The 17110-nt window shown below is 36.6% G+C and overlaps 2 protein-coding genes and 1 long non-coding RNA gene across 6 annotated transcripts in view; 2 read left to right on the forward strand and 1 right to left on the reverse strand.

The window, feature by feature from the left end:
- Window positions 1–2586: 2586 nt before the first annotated feature.
- On the forward strand, window positions 2587–4622 carry LOC112568203. Its single transcript, XR_003100031.1, has 3 exons — window positions 2587–2753; window positions 2927–3035; window positions 3488–4622. It is a non-coding gene; the product is annotated as an uncharacterized LOC112568203 (long non-coding RNA).
- A 1393-nt stretch (window positions 4623–6015) lies between these two features.
- LOC112568198 lies at window positions 6016–13521 on the forward strand. Its single transcript, XM_025245373.1, has 8 exons — window positions 6016–6066; window positions 7260–7338; window positions 7749–7874; window positions 8031–8216; window positions 8710–8766; window positions 9730–9844; window positions 10178–10293; window positions 10859–13521. Exons 2-8 carry the CDS (start codon window positions 7266–7268, stop codon window positions 10876–10878), a joined length of 693 nt encoding a protein of 230 aa, XP_025101158.1. The 5' UTR covers window positions 6016–6066; window positions 7260–7265; the 3' UTR covers window positions 10879–13521.
- A 183-nt stretch (window positions 13522–13704) lies between these two features.
- Window positions 13705–17110, reverse strand: part of LOC112568295 — a 50733-nt gene continuing 47327 nt past the window's right edge. For 3 of the 4 annotated variants that reach the window (XM_025245532.1, XM_025245531.1, XM_025245533.1), the window contains 3 exons: window positions 16538–16900; window positions 15852–16133; window positions 13705–15703 (listed from right to left, as the gene is read on the reverse strand). In XM_025245532.1, the coding sequence (XP_025101317.1) occupies window positions 15282–15703; window positions 15852–16133; window positions 16538–16900 (1067 nt within the window). In that variant the 3' untranslated portion in view covers window positions 13705–15281. The remainder of the gene's footprint in view (window positions 15704–15851; window positions 16134–16537; window positions 16901–17110) is intronic. The other variant, XM_025245534.1, reaches the window with a different exon arrangement.

The following is a 17110-nucleotide window of genomic DNA, read 5'->3' on the forward strand; positions in this document are numbered from 1 at the left end:
GAAAAATAGAAAATGTTCATAGCAAATATTTGAACGTGTGTGTGTGTGTCGGGAAGAGGTATTGGGAGAAGTTATCGATGAAGATACTCTGCAAAAAGAGGGAGAGCTACCCCAAAACTTGATGTTGTGATGCTGCCAATTACACAAGTATGAAGTTAATAAAGCTCCACTAATGTAATGTTTCCCTACTGTGTGCAGCCAGAGCGCTAAACCCTTTTTATAGTCTAGAAATGAGAAAAGGGAGAAAACTTTCCCAAAGCCCCATTCCACTGCAAGATGAACCTTGCACCTTTTTGCAAGTGTTTGCTCATCCCACGTCAAACGTGCACCTTGAAATGGTGAAAGCAGGTTCTGACTTAAAGGATAGGCCTGATCACCATAGAAATAAAAAGGTGCACCATCCGACATACCTTTGACTTCAAACCAGATAAACACCTGAGTGACAAACGTTACTCTATCTATATATATAAACAGCACAACATTGTCATGGGCGACTCTCAACCTTCCAGTCATACAGTTTCTATAAACAAAAGTCACTTCAGTAGTTCCAAATGTCCTCAGTTTTGCGAATCATACAGTTTCTCAAATGGTAATCGGACTGGTGCCCTAATGTCCCAGATCAATGCATACAGACTGTTTAAAATATTCACTTTCTTTGAATAAAGTCAGCGAACGATGACACTTACACATGCATATACACTCCTCTCAATAATCTCCATTGAATACTAAAATCTGGGGCCTCTGGGGTTCATGGTGCCAACATGTCAGGCTGACGACGATACCGTGTCTGTACCCCAGAGAAGCGGGTGTCGACTAGGCTGACACACCTGACTGATGACAACACACTCCAATATTCCAGAACAGTATGTGCTGACTGGGCAGATAAACCTGGCTGACTACGATACACTTCTGCTCGTCTTTCTTTCCCCCTAGGTAATTCCTGAAATCCTTACTTTTAATGAATATTCATATTGAATTTTAACTATCACTGTCTGTTACAACAAGGTACAGCAATACTTCTTTCAATTGACAAGACTTGTAATCAAAAATTAAGTTTTCACACCATTCTCTCACCGTTATAAAGATAACCAAAGCAATAAAGACAATTTGTCCCATACTTTGACTAGACAAGGAATTATTCCAATTTCCCATCTTTTTCACACAAAAATTCGCTAGTGTCTCTCTTCTTCGACAACTTGCGTGGGAATAATTAAACTCAGTCAAACTCCCTACTACAGGGGTTCCCCTGAGCCTTTCGCTCACCCATACACTCTTTCATAAATCGTACTCATTCCCATGCATTCCTAATAGCGTTCAGTGAAGGCCGACAATCCGTGTTTCTTAAGACAGACAAGGGTGATAACCCCCATTCCTAACGTTGCTCAGAGACACTTAAGAACTCTAGTTAAACTCTACTTAAAATCCTTTAGTGTCTCTGCGTTGCTTGATGGAAAGGAAGACTATTCTATAGTACGCACCCTGAATATTTTAGAGTAGATTTACAAAGGTCTATTCTAGGAATGGAAATATTAGGCTTTTGAGTAGTTCCAGTGAAATTGGAGACAAGAATGGAAAGGAGAGTCTGGGGACAATGTACCATTCAGTATTTTGTACATGAAAATTCATTTATTCAATTGAAGTCTGACTTTTGACTGAGCCTTGAGAAACACCAAATTTAACCTCAAAAGGATCAGATATTTGGTTGTTTATAGCGACACTGAATTCGATTATCGAGAAAGGAGGTAAGGATCGAGTTTGGTGCTGCCGGTACTTAGTTGTCTTCTGCAAGCAACCATATCTGGAGATTACCTGGAAGCTAAGGAATCATTTAGAGGCGTGGGCAGTCACTTTCGCGTTGTTGATGTAGAGTGACAGTCGGATGGTTACAGGCGAGGGAGAGGTAAGGTCAAAGTATAAATAGTCAAAGGAGGCAACATTTGTTGGCGCTATTCTTGTTTATTTTCAAACATTTTATTTACAGTTTATACAATGAGTTTCAAATGCAAACACTAGACACGCTGGCAACGGTGACGGACTCTGAAAATAAGCTGGCAGCGACACACACCTGACAATGCTTTCGTAGTTAATCTCGCTGTCTGTCTCTTGCATTTTACATCTCTGACTGCTACTCTTTCGTCACTCACTCTCAGGGCTTATATACAAAGGTACAAAAGCATCTATAAGCATCTAGAATCTAATCGTCACGAAGGCGCTCCTGGCACCGAACATTCTAGGTAATAAGGTTCGTATCAGTCACACTCGCTCTCACACCTGGTAAAATATTCTTTGTGGTTAGGGTCAAAGTCGTGCGGCTGACATCGACTTGGTCAGATGGGGTCTTAACTGTTCTCATGTGATTTAGCTTCCTTGTTCTGTTTATATTTTACGTTTTATACAGCAACTTGTTCTAATCTCCCAACCAACAAACTACACTTTCCCTATGTTTTACTCGTCTCTCCGTTTTCATCTAACTTTAACTGTGTGATAGTGCGATTTACAAAAATTCTTTTACATAAATTCGTTCCTATTAATATACACATTTTCTCGTAACATAATGATTAGCATAGCTTAGAGCTTACGTGGAGTTTCTCGAAAACAGGTCATGGAGTTTACTTAGGTGCTTGTTTTTCTCAAAAATCCATGTCGGGTGGGATTGTAGGTGCAGCCGTCACTGTGGAAAGACATTCGAGACATTTTTTCCCCACTTGTTAGCATGATCTGAGGCAGACATCATTTCAAAAAGGATTAAAAACGTAAGTAGAAAAAGAAAGAGACATGCTATCAAATCGGCTGACCTCAGTCTAACAATACGAGCCTTAAATATCGAAGTTCTTTCTCGGCAGTATTACAACCCTCTCCTTTCAGAATATGAAACAGATACAAACCTTTTATAACATTCAGGTCGATTATTTATTTTGAGTTGCAGATGCCGACTGTCTATCACTACACAAATAAAGCAGGGCACGATGCCATAAGACGGACTCGCTATATTGCGAAAAGCAGGGTTGAGGTAAAGGATGCAGTATACGGAGACGGTAAGTGTTATTGTTTTTCCATCATAAAAAATTACTTAGGAAGTAGTCAAATAAGATCGGATATAAGTTAATGAAACACTTTTGAACTGATCTGTTGTTATATTACTATGAAGTAGATTAATGATAATCTCAACACGACATGACTGCTGATAACAATATAAATGTTGTGATTCACCAAACCACAATTATGGCCGAAGAAACGCACATGTACTGAAACATAAAATTCAAGGCAGACACCAAGCAAAGAATATTATTCTTCTGGTGATTCAGTGCATTTCCTCTACGGCTGGGCTAAAATTCTCATAATTTCTTATCAATTTCTTCGCAACCAGTGTTGATGTATGCATTTGTTTAAGGTTTTAGAAGTGTTCGAATATTGTCAATGTTTTTTAATCACTTTATCGTCAAATGATTTTAGCTCAGCGGTAACAACTTATTTTTTAATTTGGCAGGAGTTTATCTTACTCACTTCTCACCAGAGAACGACAAAATAATGGTCGCAAAAATTGTTGGGGCAATGCCTATGAATCAGCATTAAAAAACGGAAAACTTGAGTATGTCATCGTGATCGACATACCGATGGGAGACCTACGTCAGATACAAGAAGGAGGAAGGATTCTATTCTTGTATGAGGAAGATTTGATGCTTGGAGACTACCAGCACGATTGCATAGAGTGCAAATGGAAGAATAATTAGATTTAAATAAAGGTCTTGTTCTTAGTGTGGCTGGGGGACTAATGTGTCACATGCTCTTAACCTGAACGATTCGGGGCCTGCTTTTGTTCTGCGGATGACACGATCAGTCACAGGGAGACCATTGTACCTACCGTCTCAGTTGTGTCACTAAGACACCTGCTCCTGATTGCTACCAGCCATCTTTGAAACATTTATCAAGATCAGTCACAGGTGGACCATTCTTTCGTCTCAATTGTGTCACTACGACACCTGCTCCTGATTACTACCAGCCATCTTTGAAACATTGTTTTGATTATCTTCCAAGTCGATAAATCTATTCTACTAATGTGCCACGCAATGAAGATGACATAATATCGCCGTTTCTTATCCTTTTCTCCTCACACTTCAGTGTCATAAATGCTTGAAACTTATCGCATTGTACAAAAATCTAGTTGGAAATTTCATTATTTAACTATTTTTTTAGATTTCAATTGTGCTACTGTATCATTCCTCATGGTGTGCATTAAACGCATTTAGCGTGAATTATAAACATTTAATAACCATTATTTAAATATAATATTTACAGAAAATATTTATATTTAAAATAAAGTAAAAGAGAAAAAAACACACAAAAATTCATCTGACATTCTAATCGATATACTTTTAAAGCGTATTTTTAAGTTAATGCTAAGTGTTTTAATGAGACATCATTTGAAATGGTTGACTATTGGTAGTTTTCTTTAGATGCGATGATAATATTATTGTTTGTTACGTTTTGTTTTAGCTATCGTTCTTGCTTCTAAAACTCTTTATACTGTACACATTTTCCTTTCTTAATAAATTCGTCTGCTTCTACTTTATTCAAAATTACCTTTTATTTGGTGAGCAGAAAATTAAAAAGGTTGTATTGTTTATTGCTTTACATTCAGTCCTTTTCAATGGAACAATGAGTCTTTTTGTGTATGGAGGGTGACAAAACACCATGTCACACTCTACATAAGTGACAGAGAGAGAGAGTTTTGTGTGTGTGACGCCATTATTCAACGTTCATCTTGAATACTTCACTGGCACCAGTATTTGTGGATCACAAGTATATGCTGACAAAAGACGAAACCCGGTCTTATAACACGAGATTGAGCAGGATTTTAACAATAAATGTCAAAAATTCAAATCACTAACGTGTGAGTTATGATGGCATTAGATAACCCCCAGAAAAGTAAGGTCTCTATCACCCACTCACATAACAACGACCTGAGACTAAGAAACGACCTTTACCCTCGCCATTAGCTAAACTCACACAGACATAACACACACACACACACACATTGACAGGCTGGAACCATCTAAGTTTAGCAGACTGATTGTTTCCTAAAGCAATCGAAACTTTTTGCTATTAGTTTATTGCTTCACAATTTTTGCAATAGTTTTTGTTTAGGTTATGTACCTCGGTGTGAAAAAGGTGTAACTTTTAGAAAATGCCAATAAGAAAAAATTATCTTTCCATTATTACATCAATAATCACATAAAAATTTTATGAGAAAATAGGCCAGACTCGATTTGTGCTCTTCTATAGAGTGATTTACCATGTTTCCTCAAAAATAAGTCCGGATCTTTTTTTCTTTCTCCGAAGGAGGTATTATGACTGGTTTTCAGTGGATGTCTTACTTTTTAAGGTATATTTATCCTTATAGGGCTTTGTCATTTTATTATGTGACATCGTCATAATTCTCCAAACCCTGAATTCCGTCTGAATTCTTGTGACTCATTTAAACCTCAACGTAGACTTCCAAAGGCACCCGCTTGGGCATTTCTAACTTTCTACTAATTAATACTAGATTTTGTTTATCAATATTATTACTTAAAATTCGGTACGTCCATAATGAGTTTTAACTTACGAACATAATCCGTCCGTCAGGGTGACGATCTTAATTAGACTTATATCTCGAGTGTATATTACGAGCATCCTAAAAGAAATATTCTAGGGCTTTTTTTAGTTAGGTCTTTTTTGGAGGAAGCATGGTATTGCCGACGGTGAATGTTTTAAGCAGAAACTTTAGGTTTCGGAGAAAACTAATCTTGTAACTCATTTATGATTCAAGTTACATGCTTTTCTATCTATTACACTGCTAGAGATCCTGTTTGTTTTCTTGTTTGTCCTCGTGATCATTTCTGTACATGGGGTGTGTCCTGCCTAAAAGTCTCTGACATCACCTTGCAATCGTCTCCACCAATGATAATTATTAGTTTCACGTGACTGACGAACACGCGATGACAAGTCCGCACCAAAGCAGCTTTAACTGGTTTAGATGAGTTGTGCAGCTGGAAGAGACAGGTCGGGAAGACAGCTACAGCGGAGGTAGGTCTATGAATTAGTATCAAACATCAAGCTAATGAAAAGCAATACTAATCAGATTTAGCATATTAGTTGAAATTGTTATTTTAAAAGAACAACAGACACTTTTAATGAAAGCAGCACATGATGAATGATGATAGATGTATACTTCTCGTCAGGAAGGCTTAGGCCTGTTTTTTACAGACGCAAGAGCTCTGTTATTGCTTTAAAGTTCAAAAACACTTTTTGTTTTGTATTCTATAATTTGTTCGAAGATATCCTATTGATATTCAATATTATAACAATTTATTATACAAGATATATAATGGGATGCTTTGTTACTCAAGTAAATATAAAGGGTTGTGTCAATGCTACATCCATCGACTACATTTCTGTATTTTTTAAAATGTATTTTAAGCACAGTTTTACATTGGAAATATGCACTCGTCTTACGAGACAGATGCTAGTAAAGATTGTAATTATTATATGACTTTTTTTTTAGACAAGACTAAGGCTTTTACTAATAGATGCCTGGAGCTATCAGTGGCTTATAGACTTATTTCGAATAAGGCTTAATCCTATTCTTGTAGACTAAAATATTTTCTCGTATCCTTGTCCGAATGTTTAAGATTCAGACACAATTGTTTTTTCTTTTTTTTTTAATGTTTTCACACGTTTGGAGTAAGTTGAAGTACAAATATTTGTAAAAAAGGAAGTGGCTCATGATGACTAGACTTATATAAAAGGGCTCAGGCCCGTATATATATAGGCTTAGGCCTTTACAAGTAGAATGATTCATTAGTTGAATTTATATTTAGAGTTGGGCTTACGCCAGTTGTAGTAGATGCAGGAAGTAGTTTGTCATATCTATTTATTAGACGAGTCGAGTCGAACAGAAGCAAGAAGTCGTCCGCTGTTTGAACACTAAATGTAAGCTATATACACCATCATAATGTCTTTTTTCTGATCAGATAATTTATTTGTTCGATTTGCTAACACCATAGTTACTGATCACCTTTTGTGGACTTTTTAAACGATCGTTAAATCTTGTTTAGAGATATCTATTCTTGCACTCTTTGATATTTTGTGAAATCTTTGCAAATGTTGCATTGATGATTTATTTTGTTTTTCTGTGTTTTTTTTTTTTAAACTTTAACAGCAGTGTAAAACGTTTAAAATCGTTATGTTACTCATGTTGACTATTTATTTTTCAAAAGTGAAAAATGAGCAATCTGGCGGTGGTACTGACTGCTGTAATCGCTGTTCAACTTGTTTGGTTTCCTGTTTATGCGAAAGGTAATCACTTTGAAAGATTCGTTTTTTTAAAAATTATAATTCCGCTGAATGTGTGTAAAATCATGACTACTTAGTTAATAGCAGTCAAAAAACTGTGGAGAGTGACAGATAAAGTTTACATACATCATTCAACTGAGGATTTTTCTGAGAACTAACGGCCAAAAAGTACAATATTTTCACACGAGGTAATCTAGACCAATAAACCATGTTTCTCTTTTTCACCAAATAAATACTTAGGCCTCTTCAATTAGCACTGTACTTTATCCCTTAGGATTTCAATAATTATAAACTGTATATTGTGTTGTGTCTGTCTTTAAAAACTTTTTTATATAAATCATTTCATAACATTATTTTTCTCATTCTAATTTTCAAAACATGAGTGAGTGCATGGCTCAAACCGATTGTTTCAGACGACAAGTGTAATACAGAATATGAAACCACTTGTGTCAGAAAAGTAAGCTGCTCCTTTCATGACAAGATCGTCGAAGAGAGGAGAGAATTTAGGATCGAGTACAAAAATCCTGGTCAAAAGGAAGGTAAGTTAGTTTATTTTGATTTTTTTAAAGTGAAATGTGTCTTCTGGCATGACACAATTTAATTTCCAGACCTTTTCAAGCTTATTCTTGGTTGCTTGGGTTATATATATGGTTTATACACAAGGCGCCCTCAGTGAGGTGATTCCGTTGTTTCAGAAGTCATCGCAACGTGTGAGTGGCGCAACGGGCAATTTTCTTGTGACCCAGCCAAGGGTTACACGTGTGACGAGCAGCCGAGCAACAACTTTTCTGTTCTCATAGACACTGCACAAAAATGTCTGACTGATGGAGAAATTCTGTTTGATGTGGCCTACGAACAAATCATCCGATGTAATCTGTCAAGTAAGATATATTCACAATGTTTAGAAAAAAACAAATATTAATGTTCATCAACATCTGATCGGTCGAGGGGTTGACGTGTTCCTAGCGGAGACGCTCTGGTTCACCTCAGACCAACTCTGACTGTTTCTCTCTCACACACACACATACACACTTGGTTTACACTTACCGCACAGGTTGTTGAGAAAAACGAAACTAGCTGACAATAAATAAGGACATCGTGAAAAGATCCTGATGGCGTATATTCACATCAGCAAATAGTGGTCATTACCAAAAAAGCAACATAATGCATAATCGTACGAAAGTGAAACTGCGGTTTTTGAAATTTGATATAAAATATCAATATTTTGTATGCGACCTTCAAGATGTAATATTTTCTCAACAGAATTTTAATGGAAGTTACTTAAATAAAAGTTGTAAAATACAATTATAAAGAAAGCAAAGTAAGAGTAAAGTACAACCTTTTTGGAATTTCATGTAGGTTTGACTTTTACAGATGGAGTTGGCAATGGCAACCCAAAAATTGAAAATGACAAAAGACCAGGGAGCACAAGTAAGTATTTGATATGCATTTAAAGTCTGATTTGTAATAAGCGTCTAATGTGTCATAAGTAGCTCCTGTTATGTGAGCCTGCCCCCTGATAATGTAGGAAGAGAGAAGGAAGACAAGGTACACAGGAGGATATTATTGTGTCAGTGGTTGTCAGTGAAATGATGTGTTCCTAGCGGAGACGCTCTGGTTCACCTCAGCTTGACACCCACGAGCACACACACACACACACGCACACACTAAATAAAATAAAAATGTATAAAAAAGGAAGAAAAGACTTCTACACATTATCAGCGAGGATCCTCTGTAACCTCTGTAGCAGATAAATAAAATTGTTATATTTATTGAAGAAGAGGCCACAATACAGAACAAGGAGTGGTTATGGTTTGACTAAACTGTCTTCAAAACCAAATAATTTTCACACAATTATCGTATTGTAAACACTTAAATATTTGGTCATTTTACATCTCATAAATTATCTCCCTTTTACTAAGAGTTTAACTTGTGAAGCCAGCCAATCTTTAGTTCTCTGTTTGAATCTTTATTTGTTTTTAGGTCTGCTTTATGGGAGAACTATGTATAAAGCTTATTTAAAGTGCAGCCTAGCATGTTGGCAGAATGGGTGTAAATGAGAGGCAGCTTGTACCTACATCCACCCGCCAACTCACACATCCACATACATAGATAATGAATTTTGTGTTGCTTGTTTAACCAGGTGTAGCTTGTAAAATACTTTGTGTTTCTATCACGAAGATTTTTTATGAAAATTATGTTATGCAATTTAACTAATTTCCGATACTAAGCATGGTAATGGTAATGAGTAACATAGGAGCCGTTTAGCATGCTAATGGGTAATGGTTGATAGTTTAGCATTTAGAATTCACGTTTCTTTCTAAAACCAGCTGTTTTAAAAATGCAAGTTTTTAGTAAATAATTCATATATGCATTAATTTTTATTATTTTTAGACAAGCCTCAGAGTGAACAAGAGGGGAATGGTGTGACTGTTGGTGTCAGCTCTGCCTTTGGCATAGTCGTCCTCCTTGTACTTGTCATTCTTGCAGCTTTCTTTTGGAGGAGACGGTGAGTTTCTATTAACTTTCTCAAAAGCTGTACTGTAGTTATAACAAAATCATACATATTTATGTGGTCAACACAGGTGTCGACAATGAAAACTGACTACATAGCACAAGACATACAAGCATTCGCACACCACACAGGGAATGAGGTAGGGGGAGACAAATCCCAGTGGGATGACTCTGTATATATACCAGGCGAATGTAAACATTGCACACACGTGTGAGAGAGAAAGACAGAGACACACAGAGAGAAAGAGTGTGTGCTTAAGCCATTTTTTTTTTTGCCTTACCCTATTTTAACTATATTTATTCATTTATTTTAATTAACCTCATGCAGACGCCAACTAAGAACAAAGCAGACGAACAACCATGACGAAGAAAAAGGTGATCACGTCAAGGAAAAAGAAGAGTTTATAAAACCAGAGACGACAAAGAAATCAGTGAGGAATGAAGGTAGTGAAAATAATCAGTATATTTCCCATGTATTCTTATTAATGTCTGAAATTCAAAGAATTTTAAATGGAAATTTATTCTCATTGTATTACAGTTTCTGATACTTTTCTAACATGTATCCTCGCTAAAGAGTGTTTCTGTTTAACTTAAAACCACTTTCTAATATCTCGTATACTTTTATTCAATTATCTCCTTTTCTAAAAATTATTTGTCAAAGAAACCGAAAATTCAGAAATTTTATCGACAAACGTTCAACATATACCAATGTGAAAGACGGAAAGAGAAGCATTTAGTTACTTCTATAATACGTGATTGCAAATTGTCTCACAGACTGGGATAGAATTATCAATTATCAATACACATGCAGATTTTATATTTATGTTAAGTATTACTATTGAAATGTGTATAACCATAATGGTGATATATAAATGAGGAGAAATTGTAGTAGTGTTAATAATTGTTGTGTTGGTAGTACTGAGTAGTGAGATTTACCTCCCCTGCTGTCTGATGTGTCAATTAATTACTATCAAACTTATCAATAAATGATTTGTACTTTCGATTACAGACGCTTTGGATGCTCCGTAAATTTACTCCAATTCTGGAGGATCAAGTATTGTGTAAGACACTGAGCGCCATGTGTATTATGAGCTGCAAGTCTCGACTGCTTAGCAACGAAAAACAATTTCATGTTACACCAAATCAAAGTGCTTTTACTTGGCAGAGAACAATGGTGCTCTGAATTAACAGAAAATATAGTTTATAAGAAATTGGAAACATTTTTTAAATCGCAGAAACAACAGTAGTTTTAAGTCGAAGAAACAGTGGGTTTTTTTTTTCAAGTCACAGGAAACAGTATTTTTAGGATAGAGAGTGTTTCAATCATGTCCTTAAGAAAGATTGCAAGATTGAATACAACACTGAAATAATTACTGTCGACTGTTCTAGCTAGTTACACATCAGCAGACAAAAGGAAATGTTCAGGCTGGAGGTGATATGTTGTCTTTACTTTCTTTCAAATGTTTAAGCAACATGAATGTTGACCAGGGTCTATCATGTACGTGTTATAAATTACTAATTCATTGTAAGGTCATTAACAACACATGTCCAAGACAGTTTAGAGTGCTACGATGAAGCCCCAGTGTGTTTTAGCTCGCACCATTGTTTCACTGTAACAAGGCTATCTAGTCAACTAAGAGATGTGGAGGGGATTGGTTCACAAGGTTTTCAGCCAAACTTTGAGGTTTGCTCAGTCAGGTGAGACATCAAGACAACACCAATGTGATGTTAGAGTAAAACTGCATTTAACGTGTTTGGACACACGCAGACATTGAAGCAGCATTGACATTGTCTGCGTCTGTGTTTTTCTCCATAAGAGGACAAGCAACGTTACTAACAGAACTGCACTGTATATGGTTATAAAGATTTAATCAAAACTTAAACAAAGAATTATTTGCTAGTGTGGCGATCTAAGAATGTCTATGTTTGTTTAATTTAAGCTCATCATATGTGTTTTGGCTTCTGTACTACTTCTGTGTGTAAGTTTTATCTTTTTATAAAGTTAAATTCCAAAATCCTTTTGTAATAAAATAATCGTAATTTTAGTCAGTCATTTATATCGACTTTGCTTATGTACTTTTGCATAACTGTCTAAAGTAACGTACAAGGGGAGATAAATTCAGATATCTTCAACCACTCTTTGCATTTTGGATTATCCACAAAAGTAATATTGCTATGATAACATTAAATGCCAAGCTGCCTCAAAAACAAAGTTGGAAAAAGTTAACTTTCGGAACTACTGTTTTGTTTTAATTAAGACAGGTGTTTTCTTGTTCTTTGAATGATCTAATTTTATTATTTTTAAAGAAAATAATCCCCAAAAAAAGTAAATATGCGTACCAGTAGCCAGCTGAGATATTTTTCTATTTTATTCTATGGTAAAATGGTTTATTTGTAATATTTTTGTTTATCATACTGTGACGTATGCATTTATTGTCTGCCATTGCAACTACTAGGGTACACCCACCTATGGACCTACATTCATATTTGTGCTATCTCCATCATTCTTATATACGATGTCATACTAGTGTTCTCACTGTACATTATTTTCAATATTCTATTGAGCACTAGCTGACGTGTGGTGGGTTTTGACGATGAAAACGGTATAACTCACATGTGTAACCTTTTGTACTCCTCCTAGATATGACCGATATAGCATTTCTGTAATTTATGAACACATAACCTCTCCGCAAGCATTGCTCTCACAGTCGAAGGTGTGGAATAATTCATGCATGAAAACGGTTTTGAGATTTTAGTTTTGTTTTGTTTTGTTTTTTTGTTGTAAATGTATTTTAGTCGTGCTGTAGTGATAAAAGCTTCAGCTTTACTGCTACTAGTAGCTTCACTGTCTCTAGAGATGGACGTGGGTCCCTGCTTATAAATAGTGTTCTACAAAGAAGCAAGAACGACTGACAGATGGATAGGCCTAATAGGTTTAATCTACACAGTGGATTCTTTTCTTCAGTTATTTGCTTATCCTTTACTTCATTCTTTGTTCCTTTTCTTTTTCGTTCTTTACCTGTAGATTCCCATTGACCCATACTGTGATACAGAGACGCAGATACTGAAACTGATATTCTCATGAGCATTTAATTTTCATAGCTGGCTGGTCCGCTGCTTTTGTATCCCGACCATTGACATTTCAGAGTGATCAAGGATATGCTGACCTTGTTATAATTTTCTTCAGGAAATGACTATCGTTATTCAAGTCACGTAGAGACGTGAGCTGTCGAGGGAGCAATCCAGTGCACTGACAATGACGACCGTTATCTACCTGACCTGGCTCGATCGATCAGCTGATACATCGTCGACAACAAGATTATTTTTGTCGACGCTGTTACTAAGTAACACAACACCTTTTTTACACACAAAAAATGTACACCAAGTGTGAGTTAAGTGGCGTGTGCGTGCGTGGACATGCGCACTTGAATTGTGTGTATTGTATCTGGTGTGTCTTACACATATATTTCATTCATTTCTACTTTTTTTAGTTTTTAGACCTTTGTTGTTTCTTTTTACTTTAAGTACAGTGTAATTATGAGAACAAATGAGGGGTAACAAATATAGCAGTGGTGATGCGTGTGTGTTTCTTCTTTGAATGAAGCTGTTATAATTATACTTATTCTCTTTAACGATACCTTTTGCAAAGTGTTCATGAAATAAAGCTTGTGATTCTTTACAAAATATGTTCTATGTAACAAAATATTTGAGAAGCAGCGCGCAACATACAAATGAGTATAACAATGTTATTCTTTACATCCACAACAGTATTAAGATGTAAATAATTAAACTTGAGAGTTTAAAACAGCAAATTATTCAAGCTTTAAATAGTATTTAAAAGTTAAACGTTGTATTTAGACATTTAAATCATGTAAACAAATGAAGCTTTGTTAATTTAAACAATAGTATTGCATAAATCTTATTCACGTTCATACACATAACGCAACATTCTGTAAACATACATCAACAGTAAAAATTTTGTAATTCATACAGAACTTTATTAAAAGTCAGTCTATAGCATGGTGTGTATGCTAGTTGAAGAACTTGACAGGCATGGAACATAACTGGTGATTTATAAATCATAACTTGTAGGCCCTGCCAATGCCTCGTGATGTCCTGTCGTGACTATGTCACGGTGACCTGACACAACATACACAACTTTGTGTCCGTCTTCCCGCCAAATTTGTTGATCCGGGTGTAGCAATCTAGTCATCACTAAGGTGGGGTGAGTAGGCAAGGGAAAAAACGGCCTAGGCCATCGTGGTGACCTGCTGACCTTGCTCGAAACCTATGAACGTCTCTAGGACTTAAAAACCTAAACCTGATTAACTGTGTGCAAACTTTTCCAACAACAGCTTTGTCCTATCGCTTTGCTGTACCCCAGGAGTTTATTGTATTTACTGTTCTTTGGCAATAGCACCATCTTAATCTTCACATAATAGGTGTACTCTTTTATCACCTAACCTAGAGCCTTTAGGAGATTTAGAGATATACAACGTGATGAAATTTAGCAAAGATATAGCGACGACAGGGATATACGATGAGGTGAGCTGACAGGTGACCTGAATGAAAGATTTCAGCGTCTTAAAGTGGGATGTAAGAATGTAGATGTAGGGTTTTAAGTTAAGGTTAGGGAGTGGATATGTTCCTTTAGCTGTTGTAGTAGAATTAATAAAGTAGTGATGTAGGTTTTGAATTATGGTCTGTACAGGACGACCAGTCCAGTCTTTGACTTTGTAAGTCAGTTCTTCCTCTGACCACCATGGCGTCGACTACCCTTCAAGGTGCCTTGAAGGATAGTCTTTGACAGGGTGTCGTGCCGGGTCACATGACCAAAGGAGACCAGCTTACGTTGCCTGACTGTTGCAAGCAGAGGTTCCTGGTATCCTACAGTGTGGCTTTCTGCAAAATCATTAGTTCTATGCTGTCTGTATGAGATCCGGTGCAGCTTCACTAGGCACGTACTCTCGAATGCCTGGATTTTCGCGAGCGCATACGTGGAGAACCTTACCATTGATTTTAGCTCAGCCATAGCAAACATAAAACACCCCCATCGGGTTGGGGATAATCTTAGTGAAGATAAAGGATAAGGGAGTAAATCCATACAAAACACATTGATGCTAACACGGCATGAGCGGGCGAAAATTTTCCATGAAGAAAAAACGGCAGTTTGCAGATATGTTGGAGGGTGGATATCTTGGACTCCAATAGTTGTCGCATTATAGGTATTTTCTTTGCTGCACAACTACCTAGCGACCAGTGATTTCAAGGGGTTTTTTTCTCATGAAAGGCATCCAGTCATTGGGCATTGCACCAAACAGAGGAAAATCTATCTCCAAAACTTTTTTTTAGTAGTTATTAACTCTTATTTGAGCTTTTTGTTAAGCTTGAAGTGTTATTTGGCTAAAGCTAGTATTACGAAAAAAGTTCACTTACTTTACATATTTAAGTTTAGATAATCCTACATTACAGTTTAAAATTAATTCGTATTTATTATTCATTGTCTGTAACAAAGGAATAATCCTCTTAACAACTGTGGCAGATATTAAATTTAACTCACTTGATGGTTTGTTGAAGACCAAGGTGTCTGAAGAGCCTCTTTCATTGTAGAAACTTAACGCCCAGTGTCCTCCCCTCCCAACGTCTTTCTTATTGACAATAACGGTCAACAGCAGGTCAGGAGGGTCCCCAGTCAGGCTACAGTTAACCTCTCTGTTTTTATTCTCGCCTAGTGAAAATGGGATCACCAGGCATTTGTCGATTTTTGCTGTATGAGCCTTGACTCGAACTCTCCAGCTCTCGTGGTCCTCGCCATCTGTGACTTCGGGTTGCTTTTCTATGAATTGAGGAGGACCTGAAAGATTGAAACTATTAATTAGTAACTTGCAAATTCTTTACAAGTCAAGATATATTGAATGCTAAGATATACGCTAAACATATACCCATGTTCACAGTTACATGAACATGACCTAAAGGTACAACTACACTTTATTTCTACTTACAATTGACTAGAATGGAAACTGATATGTTTTTTTCCGATGAATTCCCTTCACATGTGATGGTTGGCCAGTCCTGTTCACACTGAAGCTTAAGTAAATAAATAAGATGCTGTTCTTCTACATAAGCTTTTATTTCCGTTGCATGTTCGTCAATAAGACGAAAGTTGGCGGGAGGATTTCCTTTATCATACGAGCAAGAAATGTTGACCTCCTGACTCTCGTTGATGATAACACTGCCATTGACAGGACGTCCGTCCACAGTCAAGCTTGTGACACTCGGCGGATCTGCATGAGATAAAACACACAAACTAAAATCAAATCCAGTCAGCTTGAATGGAATGGGTTAAATAGCGAACGAACGAACTGATGCAGCTCATTAAAAGATCCATCCGAAAATTCGCACCTTTGATCATGTAGTAGCTCACCTACACACCAACACATTCTGAAAGGAATATACGTGTTACATCCACGAAAAAGAAATGAACGAAAACAAATTAAACGCACAAATACTGATCACTATCTCAACTGACATCTCATGTATGAAAAAAAAACAGAAAAAATTTGTGATGATAGTAAAAAGGAAAAAAAAAAAAGACGACAGCAGCAGCTAAATTGTGAAACACACAGAGAGACATACACAGTGACATTCACGCTGATCATTTTGCCAGATCTACATACTGAATACGTACACGACACAATAACCGTTAGTTCCTTTTTCATAGTTGTAAAGTTGCTAAACCGAGTGTCCTTCCATTTCCAGTTCCACTCTACAGCCACGTGAGACCTGTTCACTCTCCTGTGCAACTCCGCAGGTCCAGTAGGTGTGATGCAGCGAACTGAAGTGAAAGGTGTGGCTGTACAGGTGTCTCCCAGGAAGGTAACTGTTCCATCATATTCGACATTATCACTGCTTGTTCTGGTGTTAACCATTACCCTGTAGGTTGTATCTTGCTGACTACACACGGAGCTGTTCATTCTGAACATCACACTGGCATAGTGATTTTCCAAGACTGATAAAGCTTCTTTTAAGTGGTAGAATTCCAAAACTGCGCCTGAAGCAAAAAAAAAAAAAAAAAAAAAAAAAAAAAAGAAAAAAGAAATATTGAAGCCATCATCGTCATCGTCGTCATCTTCATCGTCATCTCTTTACCGGTCAGAAAACAATAAATTTTCTAAAAATCTGTCTAACATTTGAGGGGAAAGTCAATTTTAGGGTCTAATATGTCTTACAGCCAAATATTTAAACTGACATTTTTTTTCAC

The sequence above is a fragment of the Pomacea canaliculata genome, linkage group LG7 (genome assembly GCF_003073045.1).
Source record: "Pomacea canaliculata isolate SZHN2017 linkage group LG7, ASM307304v1, whole genome shotgun sequence".
NCBI classification, from domain to species: Eukaryota; Metazoa; Mollusca; class Gastropoda; order Architaenioglossa; family Ampullariidae; genus Pomacea; species Pomacea canaliculata.